This window comes from Dendropsophus ebraccatus, chromosome 13 (assembly GCF_027789765.1).
Source record: "Dendropsophus ebraccatus isolate aDenEbr1 chromosome 13, aDenEbr1.pat, whole genome shotgun sequence".
In the NCBI taxonomy this organism is placed as follows: domain Eukaryota; kingdom Metazoa; phylum Chordata; class Amphibia; order Anura; family Hylidae; genus Dendropsophus; species Dendropsophus ebraccatus.
Genome location: NC_091466.1, coordinates 37,439,956 through 37,466,964, shown reverse-complemented (window position 1 = coordinate 37,466,964; position 27,009 = coordinate 37,439,956). Strand labels below are relative to the sequence as shown.

The 27,009-nt window shown below is 45.6% G+C and overlaps 1 protein-coding gene across 1 annotated transcript in view; it reads right to left on the bottom strand.

Moving 5' to 3' along the window:
- Window positions 1–3,031: 3,031 nt before the first annotated feature.
- The window catches only part of LOC138770545 (uncharacterized), a 65,277-nt gene continuing 41,299 nt past the window's right edge, over window positions 3,032–27,009 (bottom strand). Inside the window, exons 5-8 of the mRNA XM_069949644.1 lie at window positions 14,678–14,915; window positions 4,507–4,687; window positions 4,035–4,155; window positions 3,032–3,694 (exon numbers count right to left, since the gene is read on the bottom strand). Of these exons, the coding sequence (XP_069805745.1) occupies window positions 3,159–3,694; window positions 4,035–4,155; window positions 4,507–4,687; window positions 14,678–14,915 (1,076 nt within the window). The 3' untranslated portion in view covers window positions 3,032–3,158. The remainder of the gene's footprint in view (window positions 3,695–4,034; window positions 4,156–4,506; window positions 4,688–14,677; window positions 14,916–27,009) is intronic.

Genomic DNA, 27,009 nt, shown 5'->3' with positions numbered 1-27,009 from the left:
TGTGCCCTTCTATAGTTTCATGCTTTTTGCTCCAATTACTTTTTCTATGCCTCCTCTGTGCCCCCTAAAATGTATAAAGGACTCCTGTGTACCCCATTAGTTTTTATATGCCCCCTCTGCATAAATGCCCCCTCTGTGCCCCATAGTGTTCTATGCCCGCTCTGTGACCATATATAGTTGTTTCATGCACCCTCTTTGCCCCAATTACTTTTTCCTATGTCCCCTCTGTGCCCCAACTCTGTTGCTGTTTCTACCAATGAAGACTAAAGGACTTCTTACCATTACTGTGACTTCTGGTGCTGCATGGTTTTGCTGATGGCTTTGTAGTCCTCCACACACACTACTTACCTCACCTGACCCCCAAAGACATACACACTACCCCACCTGACCCCCCCCCACACACACACACTACCCCACCTGACCCACCCCCACATACACACACACACACACTACCCCACCTGACAAACCCCACCCCTGCCAACGCAGCCCGCTCCCCTCTGCCCACCCGTTCCACTTGGCCCGCCACCGACGTGCTCCTTTAATCCAATCAACGTGAAGCAAGAGCGTGGGGCTGCTGCGGCAGGCTGTGGTATGTGCCACGGCCGGCCGCAGCGGCCCGGCGCTGCTGCTCCAAGTTGATTGGATTGGAGGAGCACGGCAGGAGCGGGCAGGATCAGGTTGGCAGAAAGAATTGGGCTGCCGTGGCAGGAGCAGGCCGCAGCTGTGCAGGCCGCAGCCTGCAGCTTCTCATAATAGAGAAAATCATTGTCGAGTGGTTGAAGGAGAACTGTGGACGAAATAAAAAAAATCTGGTGCAGGCAAAAGGTGGGGGTACATAATAAAGCAGTGCTTCTCAAACTGTGAGGCGGGCCTCACCAGTGAGGCGCCCCCTAGTTGTTGGTGAGGCCCAGCTGAGGAGCCAGTTTTCACAAAGTAACTATGATCTGCACAGTCCTTTTGCTGTTTGCAAAAATCTCCATTTTAGCCATACTATTAATTTATTTTGTACTTGCTTTATTAGTATATAGAACGTAAAAGGTAGCCCTAGCATTATTTTTACATTTAAATGGACTTTCACCACAGATAGTGAGGCCCAGGCACCCTCTTGGTCAGTCTAGTGAGGCCCAGGCATTGCCTTGGTCTGTTGGGTGAGGCTCCAGTAGAAAAAGTTTGAGAAGCACTGTAATAAAGAATATTATTTTTTAAAGGAGAAGTCCGGCGAATATCTTTATTAAAGTATTGTATTGTCCTCCAAAAGTTATACAAATTACCAATATACACTTATTAGAGGAAACGCACAGTACATTAGAGGGCGCAGTGGCACAGTACATTAGAAGAAACATTAACACAGTACATTTAAATACATTAGAGCGGACAGAGGCACATTAGTGGTAAAGGGGAGCTAAAGGCTCCTCACACTACCAACTCCCCACACACCCAGCATCTCTGTCAGAAGCTTTTTAAAGTGAGGCTCCAGCATCAGCATGGATTTACTGGTGATGCCCAAGTCCAAGAAGTTTGAGAAACTGTGCTCTAGAAAAGGGGTTCTCAACCTGCAGTACCAGGGGGTATGTGCGGCAGGTTGAGGGGGTACGTGGGAGGTGGGGAAAAATATACTTTTACTTTTGGTGTCGGAACACTACTATCACTCAGCAATGTCCCAGAACCTATCCCCGCCGCTGCTCACTCCTTCCTTCCCTAAGGAAAAAGAGAACACAGGGTGCCCCCTCCTACCCTAGAATACGCACCAAGAGGGGGCACCGGCAGCTACCCCAGAACCCACGTGGAGCCGTCAGCAACAGCCCGTCTGCTGGAACCCACGCTGGCAGGTATAGCCTCCCCCTGGAACCCACGCGAATTTCAGCTACAGACCCCCACACCCCAGAACCCCATGCGGACCCCCAGTTACAGGGATCCCTGCCCCCTCCCGAACCCGTGCTGACAGGAGGCGCTGGCAGCTACAGACTGCCACCCTCTCTTCCCCTTTCACCACGTCTCTCCCCCTCGGACCTCACTGCAGGGCTGACTTGCTGGAGATTACAGGTGAGTATAAAGGTTTTTGTTGTTTGTGTTTGGCTAGGCAGGGGGCATTACATGGAACATTTTTATGGGGACATTACAGGGGAAATTACTATCGGGGCATTACTATGGGAGCATTACAGGTGACATTACTATTGGGGCATTACAGGGGACATTACTATGGGGGCATTACATGGGACATTACTATGGGAGCCTTACAGGGGACATTACTATGGGGGCATTAAATGGGACATTACTCTGGCTTGTGAGCCAGATGTGGCTCTTTTGATGGCTGCATCTGGCCATAGCCCGCCCGCACCGCAATGAGGGGGTGGAGAAGTGTGTGGGGGGGAGGGGATCAGGTGGGGTAGTGTATGTATGTGTGTGTGTGTGTGTGTGGGGGGGGTCAGATGGGGTAGTATCTGTGTGTTGGGGGGGGGTCAGGTGGGGTAGTGTGTGTGGGGGACTACAAAGCCATCAGCAAAACCATGCAGCACCAGAAGTCACATTAATGGTAAGAAGTACTCTATTCTTCATTGGTAAGCAACAGAATAACAACAGGATCGAAAAGGATTCAGAGACTCATTGTACTTTAAAAGTGTTGGTCTTACATAAAATGCACACATTTACTTTTAATTTAGATATATTCAGATTGTATGACTTTTGCAGAATTAAAAAAAATAATTGGTGTTCATGACTCTCTCGGCTAAAAAGGTTCTCTGCCCCTGCCCTAGTGGCCCTTCCCACAAAGAGGTATAGTCTAATGTGAAGAACCAATTCAAGCAATCTAATTGAACGCTTCTTACTCCTTATTTTATTTACACCAGAAAGTCAGAAAGGAGAAAAATTTAAACATAATTATTTGCATTATTTTGGGTTTGGACTAACTTTGGTTTTGATTCATTGAATACATAATGTTTATGATTAGAGTTTATTATATATTAATATTATAACTATATGTACAACCTATATAAAGGCAGCGGAGAACTGCAACCTCATGTACAGTCATCATTTTAATTAAAGCACTACCTCTGGAGCCACATAAGGCAGACAAAGTTTGTACATTTGGCCTGGAGGGTTCAGCAACATTTGTGGTAAACCATGTATTGAACACAAGGTGGCACTACTGCTTAGTAGATTCAGGCCAGTTCCAGCAGCCAGGTCTTACTGATGAGGTTTATGTGCTCAATGTCAGCAGGAGGGCACAGCTTACTGCTCATATTTTGGCTTTCAGAGAGGTCCAGACTTCTTTGAGGCTCAATGAGATCTTGAAACTTGTTCCTCTCTTCTAAAGCTCCAAACTGGCTCTCTGGATCAGGTTTGACAGCTGAAGGGGATGTCAGCACAGGTACTTTGTCTATGGAGGATACAGTCTTATACCCCAGATAGGGGTTAGGAACATTTCCTCCAGCCGCCCTGCTATGCAGTCCTTTATGACTCTGAATTCTTTCTTCTAGAGACAAGAGTGCTTGGCTTTGATGGATCAGACGGCTGGCATACAGCTGCCAACCGGTTGTGTCCGGAAGAACTTGATTAGGTGAGTAGAGAGATCGGCTAGGTTGGAGAGGTAATGCAGTACTCTGCTGAGAGGATGACTCTGGTATGTATAAGTGGCCAGTGTTTCCAAAATTACAGCTCATTCCGGGGAAGCATGAAGTAGACATGATGCTATGCCCTGGGGAGACAGAAGTCTATGAAAATCTAATTATAGTATTACGTATAATTACAGATTCTATATTTCACATTGAAGAGGCTACATAAAACTTTCAGAAAAGTGATTTTAATCACTAAGTGGCACTGGTTCAAATTAGGGAATAAAAAGGCTTTTTGGTATCTAACACAATACTATGAGAGTTTTCTGATACATGGGGCTATTATTCATACCTTAAATTAGGAGGCCTTCAGGTGCTGGCCCATGTTTTTTGCGCTGTGTTAATCCCATCTCTTTAAGTAACACCATTCATATTTCTATGCTGTTTGCTATGTTATAGATTAAATACAAGCCTGAAACTTACTGTCTATTCCCAATGTCTTCCAGTCTGAGTTGCTGTCATAGTTCATTGAATTGTGGAATAACCTGCAGCAGGCAAGTTGGTCAGCCAAGACCTTGTGCACAAGGATGGTATTATGTAACACCTGCACAGAATGGAAAATCTGAAAATATTACAAAAATAGTACAGCCCCAACATCAACAGTCTTTCCCCAGTCTAACAATCATTATAATGATTACTGTGCCTTTAAAGGGGTTATCCAGTGCTACAAAAACATGACCACTTTCTTTCTCGTCTTGGAGACAACACGACTCGTGTCTCCAGTTCAGGTGCGGTTTACAATTAAGCGCCATTCACTTCAATGAAACTGAGCAGCAAAACCCCACCCAAGCTGGAGACAAGAGTGGTGCTGTCTGTGGAAGAAAGTGGCCATGTTTTTGTAGCACTGGATAAATCATAATATACTATTGAATGGACTGTAAAAAAAAGGCATTACCTCTCTCTGAACATCAGATGGAAGCGCAGCTGTACGACACATGCTGCTTCCTAGTACTGTGGGTGGAGGATACTTCATGTCCCATATAGGGTAGTTAACAAAGATTAGTTTACTGAAGTTAAATTTATAGGTAAATCTCTTCCCTTTTGTCTTGTTCAGGATTCTTTTGTTGTAGTAATATCTGAAAATACAATGTACATATAATTTTCCATACTTTGTAGTCAAAGTAGCCACAAAAATGTATGTTAATCCATATCCCCCAACCCCAACTCCAAGGATTAACACCTTAAAGCGTAACTGTCATTTCAGGGTTATTTTTCTGAAAACATTAAATATCAATAGTACAAGCGATTTTAAGAAACTCTGTAATAGGTTTTATGTACTAAAAGAGTTTCCTTCTGTACTGAAAAAGCAATCTCCCAGCCTCCCCCCTCACATCAGATGAAGCAGGATTTCTGTCTCCACTATGTGGCTATGGAGAGGGGAAGGGCTGTTAGGAGTGACTGAGCACGGAGGATTTCTGCAAAGCACAACACCCTGCAATCTTCTCTCAGTAAGTTCATAGATAAGCACTGACCTTTCTGACACCTGAATTTAGCGTTTTAGGTGCCCAAAGAGTCTACAAACAGCTGACCTTCATGTCACCTCTTCCTGCTCCCTCATCTCGCTCAGCCCCTCCCCCCTTCATAGGCTTACAATGGAGAGAGCAGAGCCCGTCTTCACTGGCTTCTCTGTAATGAAGACGTGTTTGCCCGATAATGCACAGATAAGAAGTCAGGGGGGGAGGCTGGGAGATTGCTTCTTGAGTACAGAAGGAGGCTTTTTTGGCTGATGAAACCTATAACAGAGTTTCTTAAAAACGCTTATACTACTGATTTCTGCAATAAAAAAAAAAAACATGCAGTTACGCTTTAACCTCTTAAGGACATAGGACGTATGCGTACGTCATATGTCCTCACTTGCACTTCAAAGCGGGGCCGTGCCGCGATCCCGGGTGCCGCGAGTAGCCCGGGACCGCTGCTATTAGCGGGCACGGTCTGATCGCCGTGCCCGCTAATTAGCTAATCGGAGGCAGCTGTCAAAGTTGACAGCTGCCTCTGATTACCGGAGGCAACGTTTCCCTGGGGTCTAGTGGGGGAGATCGCTCCTCCGGGACCTTGTCCCGGAGGAGCGATCTCCGTTACTGATGCCGGCCGGGGACGCGTCCAAGATGGCGCCGTCCTCGGCTCGGCACTCGTTCGTTTTCGGCTGCAGCAGCCGAAAGTAAACGAGTGCCGATCTCATGGATCTCTGCAGCATATCTATGCTGCAGAGATCTCAATGAGAGATCCAAGTGTATATACTAGAAGTCCCCCAGGGGGGCTTCTAGCATATGTGTAAAAAAAAAAAAAAAAAGGGTTGTTAATAGTAAAAAGCCCCCTCCCCTAATAAAAGTCTGAATCACCCCCGTTTTCCCAGGTTTTAAATAAAAGTAAACAAATAAATAAATAAACATGTTTGCTATCGCCGCGTGCGTAATCGCCCGAACTATTAATTAATCTCGTTCCTGATCTCGCACGGTAAACGGCGTCAGCGCAAAAAAATCCCAAAGTGCAAAATTGCGCATTTTTGGTCGCATCAAATCCAGAAAAAATGTAATATAAAGCGATCAAAAAGTCGTATATGCGCAATCAAGGTACCGATAGAAAGATCACATCATGGCGCAAAAAATGACACCTCGCACAGCCCCATAGACCAAAGGATAAAAGCGCTATAAGCCTGGGAATGGAGCGATTTTAAGGAACGTATATTGGTTAACAACGGTTTGAATTTTTTACAGGCCATCAGATACAATATAAGTTATACATGTTATATATCGTTTTAATCGTAACGACTTGAGGAACATGCATAACAAGTCAGTTTTACCCCAGGGCGAATGGCGTAAAAACACATTTCCCCCAAATAAAAGAAATGCGTTTTTTTTTTTCAATTTCACCACACTTTGAATTTTTTTCTGGTTTCGCAGTGTACTTTATGCAAAAATTCAGCCTGTAATTGCAAAGTACAATTAGTGACGCAAAAAATAAGGGGTCATGTGGGTTTCTAGGTGGAAAAATGCAAGTGCTATGACCTTTTAAACACAAGGAGGAAAAACCGAAAACGTAAAAACGAAAATGGGCCATGTCCTTAAAGGGTTAAGGACATTTTTGTTTTTTCCTCCTCGTGTTTAAACAGGCAGTCAGTAGATTTATGCTTTTCTATCTCAGGGTAACATAAAGGAGTGACAAAGAAACTGAACAGAATGATGTGTTATTTACATTGTTCTTTGCAGCTGATTCTTCGATATCCTTGTGAATAACATGGGCAAAAGGTAGTCCTATCCATTATTAACATGAGCAGTCCTGGATATTCATGAGAAGCAGAAAACTCCGCCTACCAACTGATGATTGGCAGTTATCTATGCATGCTGTGTATAGGCAGTTAACTGTCAAACAGCAGCTGGAGGGTGGGGGGAAGTGTGGCAAGAATCCTATTCTCCTGCCTATCAGGAGAACGGCTGAACAAAATGATGTAATTAATACACCAATCTGTTTAGCATTTATATCACTAGTTTATTCCATGCTCATTTAAGGCAACATAAACCTATTGACAGATTCCCTTTAAAAGAAAATAGCACTTGATTTTTTTTTTTACCTACAGCCCCAGATGACACCAACTGTACTTTGCAATGACAGACTTAACTTTTCCATAAAATATGCTGTGAAAGGATAAAAAAAATGTTTTTGCCCAGAAAAATTGAGCAAAAAAAAGCTTTTTTTTTATTTGGGGGGGGTGTTTTATGTTTAGGCTATGTTCACATGCAGTAAGAGACCGGCCGTTCCGTGACCCGGTCGAATCACGGAACGGCCGGCCTCTGAAAAGATCATCCTGATCTTTTGGGCCGCGGGGTTCTGATGTGGACACATCCACGCGCGCCCGCATTAGAACTTCCCACAGGCCACTGTGAAGCGTACGGCCGGAGCTGCCCGCTCCACTGTTTGCACTGACAGGGTTTTCTGTTGCCGCTATTCAATGAATAGCGGCCGCAGAAAACTGACATGTCAGTTGTTTGCGGTACCGCTAGGGATCCTGGCCAGAGTGTACACTATGGGAGGCATTTATTAAGTCCGGCGTTTTTTACGCCGGACTTAAAAATGCCCCCGCAGCTCCGGCGGTACGGGGATTTATGTAGAGGCGGACTGCCTGTACATAAATCCTGTGCGCGCCGGTGCGCACCGCCGAAAACCTACGCCAGCTGAGGACTGGAGTAGGTTTTCGGCGTACATTTGGGCGGAACGGATGATAAATCGCGCGGACTCTGAGTCCGCGCCCTCCGTTCCGCCCACTTCCCGCCTACTTTCCGCCCCCTTTCCGCCCCCTGGCGTACTCGGCGGAAAGTGCCGATTTGCGATTATTTTATTCGCAAATCGGCCATTTGCGTATAAAATAATACGCAAATCGGCACTTTCCGCCAAAAATCATCCGTCCGCCGGATGATACATGTGGCCCTATGTGTATATGCTCTGGCCGGGATCCTATACACAGCAAGTTAACGTATATTTTAGTAAAAATTACGTCCGTTATACAACGGCCGCGGTTTTACAAAAGTATACGTTGTGTGAACATAGCTTTACGCAGTTCGCCCTATAGTAAAACTGACATGTTATCTAAATTGTTCTAATACTTAACACGTCATTTTTTGCACCATAATCTGTTCTTTGTTTTGGTAGCTTTCTTGCATATATGCAAGCACACTTTTTGATTACTTTTTATTTCCATTTTTCCAGATTTGTTCTGACCAAAAATCTGCAATTTTGCACTTTTTTGTGCTTACGCAGTTTACCATGCGAGGTCAGGAATGTAATAATTTTTTTAAACATGGCTTTTATTAAAAACTTTTTAAACTGCAATAAAAAGGGAGGTGTACAGAAAGAAGAGGAAATGTACGAACCCGAACTCTCGGTAATGATTCCCTCTGTCTACCCGCTCCGTGCAGCGGGCGGATCCAGCGGGAGGACCGCCAGGAAAACTGGGATACAGCCATAGCCATAGCCATAGGCTGTATCCCAGTTTTCCAGGCGGTCCTCCTGCTGTATCCACCCGCTCCACAGAACGGGCACACAGCGGGAATCTGATGCCGAGCGTTCGGGTTCATACGAACCCGAACCTCGGAGAGTACGGACCATCCCTAGTCCCTACAACTAAAGTTCTGTTCTAAATACGACGTTGTATTGCAGAAGCATTGTTTAGTCTGTCTTTCACATGTGGTGGGATGAGAGGGAGGAATTTAGACCTTGTGTGAGGTAGAAACGTTGGACCTGTTTTTCGAGCAGAGAAGCCTCTATCCAGTCCATACGAAAGAGATGAACTAGTTTCTCGAGTAGAAGCTGTCTTGTTAGTGGAGAGGGTTTTATCAAGCAATGGAGAATTCCTTGCTGCAGCAGAAACGTAATATAACAATTGTTTGTCAGCAATCTTGTTGCATAGGCGAAGCTCATAGAAGGATAATGGTCGCTTCTGGTCTTTGTCTACCAAATGTTCCACATAAGATATCTCGTTTGCATGCCATCTATGAAATATAGACAGGAAGCTGCCATTTTGGAAGCTATGAGTGAGTATCAATAATTAAGAGTATTGAGGGTTTAGGGAAAGTAAGCATCTACTGTTAGTCCATGCTTTCTAGATGGTGTGTAAGATAGGATTACTCCTGACCTCCAGGGGTAGTTCAGAGTGGGGGAGATGTAAAAGGTGAACCAGGGTTAAATTTGGTGTAAACTGTTGCTCAAGGGTTGTATCTATATACTCAAAAGCAAGTTATTCAGTCACCCACCACCTGTAGCTGTGTTGCCAGGCTATAGAGAGAAGACAGAATGGGATTGTTGTTGAAAAAGGGCCAGGAACAAGAGGAATTTGTTTTAGAATCCTCAATCTCTCAACACAGTAGACAGGAGGGGCCATAAAACCGAATCAAAGGCCTTGTCAGCATTTAGGCCTAATAACATCATGGGGGAAGAATGAGAGAATTGGTCTTGAACTGTAGCGACCACTCTCGGTGCACTCTCGGTCTGTGTTTAAAGGAGAACTCCGGGAAAAATCTATTTATTATATGTAGAAGTAAAGAAGTAGAAGTCTTTGCAGAAGTATATGTAGTGCAATCGTCCCCAGTCCCCTCCTATGCAGCAGGTGAACTCTTTAGTTACCATCTATCCCGTTCCCATCTGCCTCCCTCCCCACTCATGTGCAAACCTTCCTCCCTGATGCCCGCTCATGTGCCAGCCTCCCTCCCCGTGCTGCCCGATGCCCGCTCATGTGCCTTCCTCCCTGTGCTGCCCGGTGCCCGCATACATGCCTCCTTCCCGCCCCGTGCTGTCTAGTGCTGTGCAGCTGGGTGAGTGCTCGTTACCTGCCTTACTCTATCGGTCCCTGCCACCTCTCTCCCACTGCAGTAATTGATCAGTGGGAGACAGGTAGCAGGAACCGATAGAGGAAGGCAGGTACGGAGTGCTCACCCAACTACACAGCACCAGGCAGCACAGGGCGGGAGGGAGGGAGGCACATGAGCGGGCACCGGGCAGCACGGGGAGGGAGGCTGGCACATGAGTGGGCAGCACGAGGAGAGAGGGAGGCTGGCACATGAGCAAACACTGGTCAGCACAGGGAGGGAGGTTGGCACATGAGTGGGCAGCATTAGGAGGGAGGCAGATGGGAAAGAGTTCACCCGCTGCATGGGAGGGGGCTTCTGTATAGACTTCTACCTCTATACTTCTACATATACTGCGGCCCCTGCTGGACCCTTCAGGTATGCAGATGCAGGTCGTGACTTCACTTTTTTTTTTTTTTTTAAGCCTGCCTAATCTATTAAATTGAGGGAAATAGCACCAAATGTGCATTTTCCATAATTAGTGTACATTAGGAATTTGTTTAACTTTGTTTTACTTTGCTTAGAAACCTCAATTGTGAGGGAAGTAGTAGGGGTCCCAGGAGAAGTTGCAATCTAACCGCTAAGATTTTGGTTAAAATTTTATAATCTTGGTTGAGGAGGGAGATTGGGTGATAGGAAGTTATGTGCATGGAGTCTTTATTGGGTGTGGGGATTAATATGTTCTGGAATAAAAAAAAAAAAGGCTGACGGGTGGGGGCATCCCTGGTAGATGTTTTTGAGGAGCCTGGTAAGTGAAGGAATAATTTTGCAACCTAACATTTTATAGTATTCTCTTGATAGGCCCTCAGGGCCAGGGGTTTTATTATTAGTCAATAGTTTTATTGTTTCAGTGACAAGTTGAGAGATCGTCTTGTCAAGAAGCTCTCTATTAGCAGATGATAATTTAGGGAGAGTAAGGTTGGAAAGGAACGACCATGTGGCTGAAGAATCATACGAATTGGATTTATAGAAATCAGAAAAGTAGGCGGTAAAGGCTTAAGGCCCTATTCCACGGAACAAATATTGTCAGTATTCGGCCAATATCGGCCGCTACGGACGATAATCGTCCTGTGGAATATAGTGCATGATCAGCTGACATCGTTCATGTCGGCTGATCGTTGCAGTCGCTTGTTTTTCAACATGTTGAAAAACAAGCGACTGATAATAGGAGCATCGGCAGCAGACGCTGCTGTATCCTATGGGCTACCCGGACGATCAGCGATCACCCGGGCAGCCCCGCCCCCCCCCCCCCGCAGCTCCCAGCCGCCCCTCCTGCACTCATCCGCTCGCTGCAGCCGCGTTGAATAGCGACGGCAGCGAGCGTGGAACGAGGAGCAAACGAGCGCTGACAGCGCTCGTTTGCTCCTCTAGATGGCCCGTGGAATAGGGCCATTAATTGGACATCGTAGGAGACCAAAAGGCTGACTGTATGGGTGTTTAATTTGGGGGATATCGTAAAATGTGTGGCTGTGTTTATAAATTGTGGCAAATTCTGTTGCCCCAATGGAAGTATTTGTTTCTGATTGTGTCAACATTCTCCTGGGCCTGCCCCTGTAGTACGTGTCTAGTAGAGATTTTGCATTTAGATATGCTGCCCTGGTATCATCAGACTTATGTTGTAGGTATAGTCTTCAGAGTTGAGTCAGAGTTGAGGGTAGTAAACAATTTTCTAAACTCCTTGGGGTAGATTTATCAAAGGGTGTAAAATATACAGTGGTGTAAACTGCCCATAATGTAATGACCAATCACAGCCCAGCTTTCAGCTCTGTTAAAATGAAAGAGGAGCTGTAATTGGTTGCTGTGAGCAGTTTACACCAGTATATATTTTACATCCTTAGATAAATCTCCCCCCTTGTGTCTGTGAATAGGGTAGGAGGTAATATGGCCCCTCATGCTTGCCTTTGAGGTGGCCCAAAATAGGGCATAGTTGTCTATGTGGGATATGTTGTCATCAGTGTAAGTAGGAATTGACAAAAGTCATCAGAGCTAGCTAGATAAGAGGGAAATCTCCAATTTTAGGATTTAGGTTGGACATCCCCGAGTGATATGGTGATGGCTATAGGGGCATGGTCAGATGTAGGTAAAATTGCTGTATCTTTTAAAAAAGGGTGATCAAAAATTAAGCAATCCATGAGTGCGTAGTTTCAGCATGCAAGTCGTGTGTATAATCATGGACAGTGGGGTACTGGTGACGCAAGGGGTCACTCCAGGAAAGCCTTGACATTAAGGTCCTGTATGACTGCTGCAGCTTGCATGGAAGAGCCAGACACCTATTAATCTCAGGGTGGTTGGTTGTGTTGAAATCCCCGCCTACAAGTACCTCATGTAATTGTTTAGACACCCTGTGGCACCATATCTGCATGTGTCTAACTCCCCCTGAACATACAGTATGAGTACTTGCATTGACCCTGTTACACCTTCATATGCATAGATATAAGATCAACTCTCAAGATACAGTTGAGTAACTCGGTTAGCACTGAAAGTATACTTTATGTTCAACACAATCCTCTAGTGTTAATTCTATTGGAACTTATTGCTCTCTCTATGCTGAAACTGACCAGCAATTTTAATGTACATTTATTTTATCTGTCTATTACCATATGGGCCCTATGGTTTTTCATGGTTTTTTTGTGTGACTTAGTTGGTTTATGACTTTTAAATTTGATTTTAGATTTAAGTTTATAAAATGTTGCATGGTGGATGGTGTACTTCAGTTAACCCAGGTATACAGTAGGTGAACTGCACCTTAGATTGTTATTTTTTGTTATTCCAATTTGATATCTAACAACTCCTGGTCTCCGATGGGGGAGTTTTCTTTCAGCGGGGGAGAATAATTTGGAAAACAACCACAAGTGAATATCTTGCCCTGTTTTGTCTAAAGACCGCTTTAGCCCCTATAGATGAGGTGTCAGCTTCCACCGCGAACTGTTGAGAACTTTCCGGGCGGCAGTGAAGGCCTCTTTCAGATGTGAAAAGGCTGACTCAACCTGAGACGTCCGATTCCTGGCATTCACTCCCTTCTGGGTCAAGACAGAGATGGGAGACCGGGTTATAGAAATTGGGGATGAACTACCTATAGAAATTGGTTAACCCTAGAAATCTCTGAATAGCCCAGAGCCCCTGTGGGCAGGGTCAATTCAAGACTGCAGACAACTTCTCAGGATCCATCTTTAATAGCTTGTAAGATATGATGAATCCCACGAGTGGCAGAGACATCTTCTAAAAAACACACTTCTTTAATTTGGAGTATAGGCAGTTCTGTTGTAGGCACTGCAGGATCTTGTGAACCTGTCTGCAGTTGGTGCAGATATCTGGGGAGAAGACCAAGTTGTCACCCAAGAAGACTACTACACAGGTAAAAAGCAGGTCTTGGAAGATGTCATTAATGAACTCCTGAAAAATGGCTGGCCCATTGCAGAGGCCAAAAGGCATTACCAGGTACTCGCAATGGCCATCTTGGGTGTTAAATGCCTTCTTCCATTCATCCCCCTGCCGAATCCGGATCAAGTTGCAGGCCCCACATAGGTCCAACTTGGTAAAAAATGTTCGCACCCCATAAACAGGTCAAAAAAGGTTCAGGGATTAATGGCAGTGGGTACTTGTTCTTGACCGTGATTATACTCATCCCCCGATAATTAATACAGGGGCGCAGTGACCGGTCCTTCTTAACTAAGAAAAACCCTGTTCCGGCTGGTGACAAGGATTTTTGAAAGAACCCTCTCTCCAGATTCACCTTTATATATTCAGACATGGCCTGCATCTAAGAGGAAGAGAGAGTAGACCAAGCCAGTTGGTGTTGTTCTAAGGAGCACCCCATATAGTAGTTAGGCCTCTCTGTTCTGGTATTTCGGTCCATCTATGCCTCCATATATTATAAGAGTCTCTATACTGTATGTGCATCTATATAGTATTTAGGCCTCTCTGTGCAGGCAGCCTCCCAGTAGGTAGTTCTAAATGTAGCTATCCCCCTAGTGTGTAGTATTAACCATCTCCAGTAGGCATCCCCTAGGTAATCAGCACCCCCCCCGAGTATGTATGATTGTACCCCCAATTAGCCACCTCAAGTATGTAGTACACCCATGCAGTAGGCACCCCCCTGTTAGTTAGCTAGTCCCACCAGTAGTTAGCCCTCACACACATATAGGCATTCCCCTATTGTGTACTGTGGACATTGTTCCATAGGCCTGTGGTGGGAATAGGCCCAACACTAAATTGCTTCAGCCGCATTCTGTTACATTATTTGCTGCCACCACTAAGCATGCAGGCTTATATAGGTTCTCATGGAGTTTCATGGCAACTGTAATATTAGTCCACGTATAGTTTCCTCCCTTTACTGGTGGCTCTATGCTGCCCATGTTATACAATTTATCAGTCAGAAAATGAGAGCTCTAAATGGATATACAGTATTATAAAAATAAAGGACTCATAATTTAGTACCACAAAGCAAGAGTAGGAGGGATTTACTTTAATAACATTGTAGTATATTTAGAAGAACCTTAAAAGGGGTTTAAGCCCTAACAGTTCTCTGAAATTATCAGATTTCTGGGTACACCCCTACTTATCTGTAGAGCAGCGATGGGGAATCTTTGGCCCTCCAGCTGTTGTAAAACTACAATTGTAATTGGAAATTGTAGTTTTGAAACAGCTGGAGGGCAGAAGGTTCCCCATTGCTGCTCTAAAGAAAAGGATGGATGATGTAACGGCTTCACCAAACAAATAAAATTCACCTACCTCAAAGCCCGGCTCAGTTTGTCGTAGTTCATCTGGGGTTTACATTTCCTGTGGCCCCACAGCCTGGCCACTTCATCTGGATCCTTGATAACAAACTCTCCGTATTCTCCCTGCTGCCAGGCAATTACGTGACGGAACTCCTCTTTTTGAAGCAGCTCCAAGATGAAGTGCCATAGCTGGATCTGTCGAGAGCCAGGGCTGGACTCTGCCTTGTATGCCCAGTCTGGGAATGCCAAACCTGTTAGGGAAAATGGCAGCATTGCTGACAGTTCTGATGCATTAAAGAATTGATGTCCTAATTGAGAATATATGAATTTCTCATGGCAGAAGAGTAACAAAAAGCTCCAGGTCCCCAGCACAAATTCTGCAGCAGGATCTCTTATTTACCATGTGTCATATATAACACTGATGACTTCTTTTATGTGACAGTGGGGCTTTCAGACCCACCCCCCAAAGAACTAGGTCTGGTTTCAGTCAATATCTATACATCTCCTATGGCTTCATCCTAGCCACTGGTGTTGCCATTTGCGTCTCTGCCACAAGAGCGAAAATGACTGGAATGACTGAATGACTAGATTGGCAAGGATTTGTTCAAGGGATTTGGCAAGGGATTTATTCTGATTGCCGTTTTGGAGTTAGGTAGGAATGTTTCTATTTTTTTTTTTATATAAGCAAAAGAGTTTCATTCTGTACTCAAAAAGCTGTTTTCCAGCCTCCGTCCCTCACTTTATATCTGTTCATTATCAAGGCAAAGTGGCCTACATTACAGAGGAGCAAAGTAAAGAAAGGCTTGCTGTGCCCATTATAACCTGTGAAGGGGTGAGGGGCAGAGGGGGACAAGTGAGCAGGAAGAGGAGACAAGCAGCTGCTGCAGTTTGGAGGCTGTCTGGCCACAGAAAACACTGGATTCACATGTCAGACTGCTCAGTGCTGGTCTGGGGACTTGATGAGGTAAGATTAAAGGATGTTGTGCTGTGCTGGCTCCTATACACAGGCTGTTTCCTTCATCTCCTTGACCACTCACCCCCCTCAAACCCTCTATAGACAATAATGGAAACAGCAAAACTGCTTCTGTAACCTATTAAAAATTAAATCTTAAAATTACTTGTACTATTGATTTCTGCAAAGTTGCTTCTAATAATATCTCCAAACAGTGGTCAGATACCAAGTCTGTACAGACTCTGCACTGCAGACTATGTCAGATAACATAGCAGTATTCAGATGCCATTACAGGCAGAATACACAACAATTACAGAGGATCTGTCATTTCTCCTAACCTGGTATTTAGTGTATTGCCCATGAAATAGTGTAATTCCTCTGGGAAATTTATTCTTTGTGTCAAAGGGATGTCATCCTATGAAGTCTGACAGCATCCAGCTATTGGTGACAGAATTTAGAACATAGACAAGGGGAAGGTTAACACCCAATTGTCAGTTATATCTGGGCCAAACAGAGACTTCAACTAGGCTCACATTGTGTTTATGCTGTCTGTTACAGGCAACTGTCAGCATCTTATCAAGATGTATACAGCTGTGATTGCCATTTCTTTCAATGGATTTTTCAACTAAGCTTTCTGCTGGTACTGTATACATCAATATCACAGCAGACCACAGTTACGATTGCAGTCTACAAGATTGTATACCACTCAACGTATTTCACTGTACTGCAGCTGTAGCTCAATAGTTAACATCAATTATTGCATCACAAAAACCTTCATGTAGGGCAGGACCTCAATTTTCAGGAGGAAAACACGGAGGAACATCACTCTACAGAGACTTAAAGTGTCACTGTCGTTTAAATTTTTTTTGCAGAAATCAATAGTACGAGCAATTTTAAGAAACTTTGTAACTGGGTTTATTAGCCGAAAAATGCATTTTTATCATGAAAAAGCAGTTTGAAGCCCCCCCCCCCATCTTCATGGTTCTCTTATTGAGAGGGGAGGGGGTGAGGGAGATAAGGCACCAACACCGGACAACAAAGAGTTAAGAGCGGCACAATCACTTACTGTAATTTTAGCTAAGGCTGACTTAGCTAAAATAACACCATCTGCCTTTTAGCCCTTACAGGTCCAGGAAGCCCTGCGTATACAAGGAGCCCAGAGCACAACCCCTCTCTCACACACACACTCTCACCTGCAGGTTGCATAAAGTTCTGATAGAGAAACAGTGAGTGACAATCAGTCACTGTGTCTCTGTAGACTGATCGGGGGGGGGGGGGGGGGGGGGGGGGGGGGGGGGGGGGGGGGGGTCTGCAAGTGGCAAGATGTCCTGTTATCTTACCACTTGCATCACTTGACTGACAGCCCTGTCCCTGTGTGGCCTCTAGCTGCAGGGACAGTATGGTGGCAGAGGTCTGGCCTGACAGGATAGAAAAGGAAGAATTAGTCGACTAGCTGCTGTCTGGCTGTGTCGGCGCAGAGAGGAAGGGGAGGGAGGCCCAGCACCACAGCAGAGCCAAGACACAGCAGGAATTACTGGAAGCTGTGTGTGCCCTGTCCCCTCCCATACAGCCTTATCTCCTGACCCCTCCACTGTGCCTGGGATGTGACATCTACTAGAGAGGAGACAGACACAGGAGGTTAGCATGTATGTGTGTGTGTGTGTGTGCGTCATAGTTGCCAACAGTCACGGTTTTGCCGGGACTGTCCCAATTCTGAGGACAAAGCCCCAGCAAAACCATGTCCCGGGTATGTCCCAGAAGCTCCGCCCCCATGCTGTGGGAAGTCCCGCCCCAGCGTGAGTGATGCACTCATGCAGAGCAGAGAGAGGAGTCCCTGGGGGACCAGAGGAACCATACTGGTGAGATAAGTATAGATTTTTTTTCTTGTTTTAAATACAGATGAAGGGACAAGAGGATGCTGAAGGGGGTACTGGTATGATGATAAAGCAGGGCTCCAGACTAAAAAATTTACCTGGGAGCCATTGGCTCCTAACCTGAAAAATTTAGGCGCCAAATAGAATATTTGGTCGCCAACATTTTAAACCATGTAAAATTAATGTTATGTTAAATGGGACTTACTGTGTGCAGAGGCCACGGCAGCATCCTCCTCCTTTAGATTCTTTCTTTTCTTAGTTTGAAAACGTTCAACATGGAAACTTGCAACTTGACAACCATATACAGTCTGACTCAGTACTTCAGCTTCACTTGGCTAGCCTTTTAATGAGGCTTACTCTTCTGAACTTGAACTTGAACCCCCGTGCCGGGATGACAGGCTCCCAACCCCCCTATACTCACCTCATCGCGCTGGGTCCCGCTTCTGAAGATGGTCGGGTCACGGAGATCTCAGCCGCTGCAGCCCGGCGTGCACACTGAGAGATGAGTCCAACGCTCATAGAGAATGACGGGAGAGTCCAGCGCTCCGTCATTCTCTATGAGCGTTGGGCTCATCTCTCAGTGTGCGCGTCGGGCTGCAGCGGCTGAGATCTCCGTGACCCGACCATCTTCAGAAGCGGGACCCAGCGCGATGAGGTGAGTATAGGTTCTAACGGGGGGTTGGGAGCCTGTCACCCCGTCACCGGGGGTGACAGGTTCCCTTTAAAAGCTTGCAACAGTCTATACATACTGAGCTAGACTTATGACTGCAGCCATAGTGACCCCCCACAAGGTGTATATAAATAGATATATCTCTCACCTAGTGACTAATGCAAGTGACCCCCTACAATACAGACACCTGAGGGGCCCTGATAATAATTGTGCATATATCTATCTCCCAGTGTCTGCAGCCAGTTTGCCCTACACTTATAGATGGCCCCCTCCCCTTATAGATGAACCCCTCTACCCCCATTATAGATGCCCCCTCCTCCCCCCCATTATAGATGCCCCCTCCTCCCCCCCATTATAGATGCCCCCTCTCCCCCCCCATTATAGATGCCCCCTCTTCTCCCCCCCTTATAGATACCCCCTCCCCTTATAGATGCCCCCTCTCCCCCCCCATTATAGATGCCCCCTCTTCTCCCCCCTTATAGATACCCCCTCCCCTTATAGATGGCCCCCTCTCCCCCCCTTGAAGATGGCCCCTCTTCTCCCCCCATTATAGATGCCCCCCCTTCTCTTCCCCCCCCCATTATAGATGCCCCCCCTTTCCTCTATGCTAAGCAGTATTTAAAAAAAACAAACACACAAACTCACCTGACAACCCGCTCCCCCGGCGATCCTCTTCTTCTCCCTGACAACCCGCTCCCCCGGCGCTGTCCCTGGCTGATGCGCGGCTGCCGGGGGTGTCCCGTCCTATCCCCGGCAGCGCGGCGCGTCAGTGAGCTCCCTGTACGCCGGGGCTGTGACTTCTGACACAGGAAGCGTCTCTGACGTGCGCTTCCTGTGCCGGAAGTCAGGGCCCCAGGCAGCTCACTGATGCGCCGCGCTGCCGGGGATAGGATGGGACACCCCCGGCAGCCGCGCATCAGCTGGGGGCCCGGACTTAAAGAGACAGCGCGCCGCCGCCGGGGCCAGTCGCAAATGGCGCCCAGATTAATAAATCTGGGCGCCATTTGCAAAATGTCAGTCGCATTGGCGACCATTTTGGTCGCCATCTGGAGCCCTGTAAAGGGACAGGAGGAGGATGAAGGGGGAAGTAGTACGATGATGGAGGGGCAGGAGGATGAGAGGGGTAGTACTATGGTGATGGAAGTGCAGGAGGATGGAGGGGCAGGAGGATGATGCAGGGGTAGTAATATGATGATGGAGGATGAAGGGGGTTGTAGTAGGATGATGGAGGGGAAAAGAGGATTATAGGGGTAGTACTATGATGATGGAAGGGCAGGAGGATGAAGGAGGTAGTAGTATGATGATGGAGAAAAAGTAGAATGAAAGGGGGAAGTAGTATGATATGGGGTGCATCTGCATCATATTGGTACAAACTACCAGTAGGTACAGTCAGTCAGTAGAATTCTATCTCTGAGTCTTAGCCTGCTCTGAGTGGGGTGTGTAATATACTGGGGACCTGAAACTGGGGTGTGTAATATACTGGAGACCACTGTTGGTATATATGTGCTGTATATTGCTGCTAGTATATATCTATATATGTATATATCTGTTAATGCAGTTGGCTACATAGATTTCTTAACTACTAATTGTTAATGGGGGGGGGGGGCACTAACTAATATACACCATGGACCTGATCTCCTAACTAATATACAGAACATATTACCTATCCCTAAACTAACACAATACTGTAATTGACCCCTTTGGAATTGCATTGCTAGTAATGGTGTCTGCAATTCCTGTCAAGCCCCAACTGAGTTCATAGTCTCTACTGAGGTCCGATTAAGCCTTCCATAGGTCATATATGCTTCTCATATCTGTATGTACATATGGCCTCTGTAGGGGCTGATATGACCACGGATGGTATGACTTCTGTAGGGGCTGAAATTACCTCTCTATGTACACATATTGTAGCACCTAAACATCCCAGATCCATTGAAACTTTCCTGATTTTGGGGTTATGTCCTGCTGTCCTAGGACGGCCCCCATGTGTCCCACTCCTCATTGCCAAAGTCAGCACTGGGTGTTGCCCCTGCTAGGTGCTGACAGTTACGCTTTGAATGTGAGCGCTCCTGGTGAGCTCTCACAGTTAAATTCAGCTCACAATGTACAGTACACTATAGAGAAGGGGCCATTGGCTTCCCGCTCCGCCAATAGTCTTGTGGCTGCAGGCATCATTCTGCATATGGCCCAAGAAGTCGCTTCCTTCCCCAGCTCCCGACAAGAGTGACGTCACTTGTGCACTCAGAGCAGTGAGGAGACACCAGAGAACAGCAGAGCTCAGCTGCAGGCAGGTGAGTTTTGATTTTTGTTCCCCATGACTACATGGGGGAGGGGGATTGAGACCAGAGGGGCTTACTACCAGGGACAATGCCTACATGGGAGAGGAGGAGCAAAGCTTCCTCAGGGGACAGTGTTTATATTGGGGGGGGCAGCTTACTACCAGGGCACAGTGTCTACATGGGGGAAGCTTACTACCAGGCATAGACTAAAAATCTGGCGGACCATGCAAATGCCCACTGGGATGCCCAGATTGCCAGTCCGTGGGCTGCCCGGGATGCAATATGAAATGTTAATTTCATACTGCCACCCACCGTGCGGCTTGATCAGCTGCTGAGGACAGCTGCTGGACCCAGGGCTGCCGCTGCCAGACACTATATACGGGGCCCCCTGGAGCTGTGGGCCCGGACAGCTGACGGTACTTCACAAAACATAATCTTCTTGGCCATAGGCAGTTTTAGGCCATGTGTGTGGGTCATCAGCATCCGAAGAATCCTACAACTGAAGAAGAGCTGCAGTGGAGGAGCGAGGGGAGGTAAGTAAGCGGCTACATACTACTGGAGTTAGAAACTGTGTTAACTGCCTGTGAAGTTAGAAACTGCCTGTATACAAAAAAAAAAAACTTTCTGGCAGGCATTTGTCATATAAAGTTACTGGGAAAGAGAAAGGAGGGCTCTGCAAGATAACACTGCAGCTGCCCTGACAAAAGCCTGTTGAACTCTGCCTTCAGGGTCATAACCTAAATCAGTAAGCTGTATGTGGTGGCAGCTGCAGTGTTTTCTGTAACAGACTGTGCTTTTCATCGGTGTGGTGACCTGTGACCTCTGCATGCCCTGTGTGTTTCCTCTCCCCTCCTAATACTCTGCCTCCTTCTATGCCTACCTGTGCCCATGTTGGTTTTTAAACAGTTAATCCTATATCCATCATTGACCTTTGTGCATAAGACCTGGCCTCCTACTTCAAATCTTAAATTGACACTATTCGCACTGACATCACCTTACGCCCCAAAGTCCCATAGATACTATTCCCTTTCCCACTTCCTTATCGGTGTCGGTGTTTGACCCAGTGACAGAAAAAGGAGTCTCCAAGCACCTCTTGACATACTACCTTCCCTAGTGACCCTATTCCCTCACACTTCATCCAATCACTCTCTCCTGCTGTCACTACTCACCTCACCTGACATCTCGCTCTCAGTCTGTGGCACTAGCATCACTCCCATAGTTGCCAACATTTAATTTTTTTTTTCCAGGGACACTTTAATGTTGACAACAAGGGGTGAGGCTTATTGTGTGCTTGACTTCTGTGGTGTGTGGCCTATCATGGGTGTGGTTTGCAGGGTGTATCTTGTCACCTGTTTTTTTTTTCACCCAAAATTTTCTAGTTAGAATTTTAAAGTCAGAACAACACAAAAGGATCATTACACACCCCAGTATCAGGTCTCCAATATATTACATACCCCAGTTTCAGGTCCCCAGTATATTACACACTCCAGTATCAGGTCCCCAGTTAGTACACACCCCAGTATTGGGTCCCCAGTATAATACACACCCTATTATCGGGTCCCCAGTATTTTACACACCCCAGTGTCAGGTCTCCAGTATATTACACACCCCAGTGTTAGGTCCTCAATATATTACACATCCCACTTAACAGCATACAAGCTGTGGCCCAGAGATAGCACTCTACTGACTTACTGTTTATACTGGTAGCTTGCTCCTGCATCATCAGACTACTACCCCCTTCATCCCCCTGCACCTACACCATCATACTACTACCCCCTTCATCCTCCTGCTGCTGCTCCTCCATCATCATATTACTACCTCTTCATCCTCCTTCTTCTCCATCATCATACTACTATATCCTTCATCCTCCTGCCAATCCATCATCATACTACTACCCCATTCATCATCATACTATTACCCCTTCATCATCATGCTACCCTATTCATCCTCCTGCATCTACACCATCTCACTACTACCCCCTTCATCTGTAATTAAAACAGAAAAAAACATACTCACCTGTATGGTTCCTCTAGTTCCCCAGTGACTCCTCTCACTGCTCTGCATGAGTGCCCTCACTCGCGCCAGCAGGGGGCGCATCTTCACAAGACATACCTGGGACATGGTTCTGCCGGGGCTGTCTCCTCAAAACCGGGACAGTCCCGGCAAAATCGGCACTGTTGGCAACTATGGGTGAGACAGTGGTGACAGATAAATATCTTACTCCATTAAGTGTTAGCTATTAGGAGGATGATGTTAATTGTTTTTGGATTACTGCAATGTTTTTCCCCTGCTCATCTTTTTATTTTATTGAGGTATCCATTTTCACCTGCTGTTCTTTAATAAATAAAAACCTATTTAAAAAAGGGTACAATTAGAAAGAGAATTGCATTTCCCCTACCTGGTATCCAATAGGAATTGGAGACACATCCACAGTGCATCCTATCCATCTGAGAAAGAAGGAGGAATGAAATTTACAGTTATCTATTAATTTGATGTCTCTCCACCTAGACTATGATGTGACTATATAAAAGACATAATAAAAGGGAATGCATGTGGGGGATGTTAGGGGCAGATGGAACATGGCTTCCACACGCGCTGCATTTATTAAAACTTACGCTCTGCGCTAGCTCCAAGGGTGCACTGGCAGGGAATTACCTAAAGGGGTATTTCAATTTGATCCATACTTATTATCTTTTCACTCTCCTTTCCCCGGTTCTGAGTCTGCTGCTTTCTGCTGAAAACACAGAAAACTGTGTGTGAGCAGTTCACTCCGTTTCCGCTGGGAAGGTTCATCTGAGGTTACATTGCTGTGACTAACCTTCCCCACAGCTGGCCAGGCACCCTGTTTACATGAGCCTTCTCAAAAGAAAGGGGGAAGGAAGGAGATCAAAGAAGAGAGAACAGCTCACAAACAGTTTAATGTATCTTCAGCAGAAAGAAGCAGGTTCAGAAGTGGGGGAGGGACACAGAAGCAGCGAAGCAGTCGAAAAATCATTTTGCAAGGTTGGCAAATTTTGGGCCATATTTGTGCTAATTCGCGAATCACATTCAAATGAATTTCATTAAAACAGCCAAACTATAGTAGTTACAATACTGGGACTATTACAGAGTAACATTTTTCAACAGATGTAACAATGCCAAAAATTAGAAATTGACAATTTTAAACAAATGGCATCCAGTAAATAATTCAATTTCTGCCATGGACAGCAGTAGACCTCGGATCAGCGGCATAGTATCAATTTTCTCCCAGGACAACAGTTGACGTTTTTCCTAGAACAGCAATGGATTGATATAACTCCACTAATCTGTGCTTATACATCCCCTAACACACTTTCCACACATATATCTATAGCGTCCGTCCCTGCCCAATATACAACAAAATCATACTTTGTTCTTGTCCTGTGCTGTATGCTAATTCATGGAATGTTATCATTTGGGCGATTCTTCAGGGCCAAGTATTCACGGCCCTGGGGATGGGTTTTGCTGTAATCACTCTATGGGTGTGATTCACAGCCCTGTGTCACTGCTTCATCATCCGGAGGCAGTCCTAGGATTGCATAGCTGACGTACACAGTACAGCGGCACCAAAACTGTAGTGACAGCACTCAGACTCTCTCGGGTTAGAACAGACACCAGAAGGTGGAAGCTGCTATGGTATAGCATAGATTAGTATATGCAATCTAATGATTGCATATTTTAGTGATAAAAGTGAAAAAAAAAGTGTAATAAAAAAGTTTTATACAAGTATTAAAAAACCCCTTATAAACCCCCTCCCAATAAAAGTTTAAAAGACCCCCTTGCCCATTATAAAAATAAATAAATAAACATATTACATTTCGTAGCGTGCGGAATTGTCCGATCTATTAAAATATAACATTATTGTTCCCGCTCGGTGAACGGTGTAAAAACTAGAGATCATGGCGCCAAAAAATTACGCCCCAACCAGCCCTGTAGGTGGCGGAAGGCGGGGAGGAACATGGCTTTAATTTGACCTGGACTTTTGTGCATCAAAGGGCTCTGTCTTGAAGGGATTAAATTGATTATATTAAATAAAAGATTGTTAAATTTTCCAACAACCTAAAGTTAGAGAAAATTTTCCCACTGTACTGTATTTTATTAAAAAAATAATAATAAAAATAATAATTTAGCGGAAATAATGTGTTCAAAAACCTTGCTGAACCTGGCCCTCATGCTTTTTCCAAGACATGCATACATATCAACATGGGTTTTAAAAAGTGTAAGTCGCAACCCATGCATGCATCTCTTGTTTAAAGGGGTTATCCAGTGCTACGAAAACATGGCCACTTTCTTTAAGAGACAACACGACTCTTGTCTCCAGTTCAGGTGCAGTTTGCAATTAAGCTAATTTCACTTTGATGGAACTGAGGAGCAAAACCCCGCCCAAGTTGGAGACAAGAGTGGGGCTGTCTCTGGAAGAAAGTGGCCATGTTTTTGGAGCGCTGGATAACCCCTTTAAGCTGTCTCCACCTTAGTGAACAGGGAAGGAGGATACTACTGATGGGGTATGAGAGTGACCTTCCCACCCTCGCTTTGGTTACTCCCGAAAATGCATTACACCCTAATGCATTCACATGTTGCTCTAGGGCTTCTACGTAAAACCATCAGCAGATGAATACTATCATCCCTGTCAGTACTATACTGTATACTTTAGGAAAAACGCAGTTTCAGTGTTGAACTGGGTAGTTTCGCATTGAACTTTGCATAAGGGTTTTAGGAAGCAGAAAGCAAGAAGCAACCTTTCACGGATGAATGCAGTACAAACAAGGCTAGGTAACCTGCCTTTCAGCAACAGATAGTTACTGTACAGTTACCCTGCGTGTCCTGAAAAAACTAGAGATGATGGCGCAAAAAATGATGCCCCAACCAGCCCTGTAGGTGGAAAAATAAAAGTGCTATGGCTCTTTGAAGGCAGGGAGGAACATTACATTAATTTGCCCCGGACTTTTGTGCATCAAAGGGCTCTGTCTTGAAGGGGTTAAATTGATTATATTAAATAAAAGAGTGTCAAATTTTCCAACAACCTAAAGTTAGAGAAAAATTTTCCACTGTACTGTATTTTATTTAACCCCTTAGCGACCGCCGTACGTATTTTAACGGAGGCCACTAATGGGCTTTATTCCGATGCGTACGCCTTTTAACGGCGGACACATCGGAATAAATTACCGCCTGGCGGCGGCAGCAGTGCAGGTGATCAGCGGTCAGTGTGACAGCTGACCCCCCGTTACTGCCCAGAGCGGAGGATTCTCCGCTGCGGGCAGTTTGACCCATTAAATGCCGCTGTCAAACCATGACAGCGGCATCTAACGGGTCCCGGTCGGCGCCGTGGGTCACTTACGTGATTGCGATGTCCCGCGGCGCCGTCCGGTCCTCCGCTGTCTCCATGGTGATCCCGGGGTCACCATGGAGATGCCTCATGCTGACAGGGGTGGCCGTGGCTATTGCCTGTCAGCATGGGGCATGATACAATACATTAGGTACTGCAGTGTATTGTATCAGTGATCAAAGTATTTTAAACTAGTGTACAGTAATGTACACTAGTGTAAAAGTAAAAAAAAAAGGTGAAAAAATGCATAAATAAAAATGCATTACATTCCCCATACACTATAAAACATTACATAAAAGTGATCAAATACACAAGTCATATACATATTTGGTATTGTTACGTCCGTAACGACCCAATCTATAAAACTATATCAATAATTATACCGCACAACACACGCTGTAAAAAAATAAATAAAAAAAACAGTACCAGAATAGCTGTATTTTATCAATCCACTTTAGAAAATACGTCATAAAAGAGATCAAAAAGTCATGTACATATAAAACTTGGTATCAATAGAAACTACAGATCTTCCCGCAAAAATAAGGCCAAAACCAGCTCTGTCGCACAAAAGATAAGAACGCTATGGATCTTGCAATGTGGTGACAGTTTTTGTGGGTTTTTGCTAGGAAGATAGTTTCTATTGCGCCAAATGAGTAATAGTTGAAAAAAAAATTACACAAATGTGGTATCGCCATAACCGTAGTGACCCAGAGAATACATGTATTATGTTATTAGTGACCGCCAATACAGATTTTTACGGCGATCACTAATGGGCTCTATTCTGCTGCCACAGGTCTTTATGGCAAAGGTGCAGAATAGTGCAGCGGCGCCGGTAATGCTCGCAGTCCCCTCTTCTCAGCTACCGGAGGTAGCTGAGGGGTTGGGGCAGAGTGTGGGCTCAGTCCCGGCCAGTCCCCTCACCGGCGATTGCCGTTGTTACCAGTATAACGGCGGCCACCGGTAACGGACATTGCCAGCGCAGCTGAGCGCTTTCATCTCTTCTCACCGTGAATCTCACGTTGAGAGGAGATGAAAACATGTCCCCCCCTGTCCCCAGAATTAACCCTAGTGACCTGGTCACTGACCCTCCCCTCCCTGGGCGTCCATCTGATCCAAGATGGCCGCTGCCATCACTGTGAACAGACTCTGTTCACAGTGATGGATTCCTAAAAATTATCAAAGCTCCATTCTCTACACCACCGGAGGCGGCGGAGAGCATGGGGCAA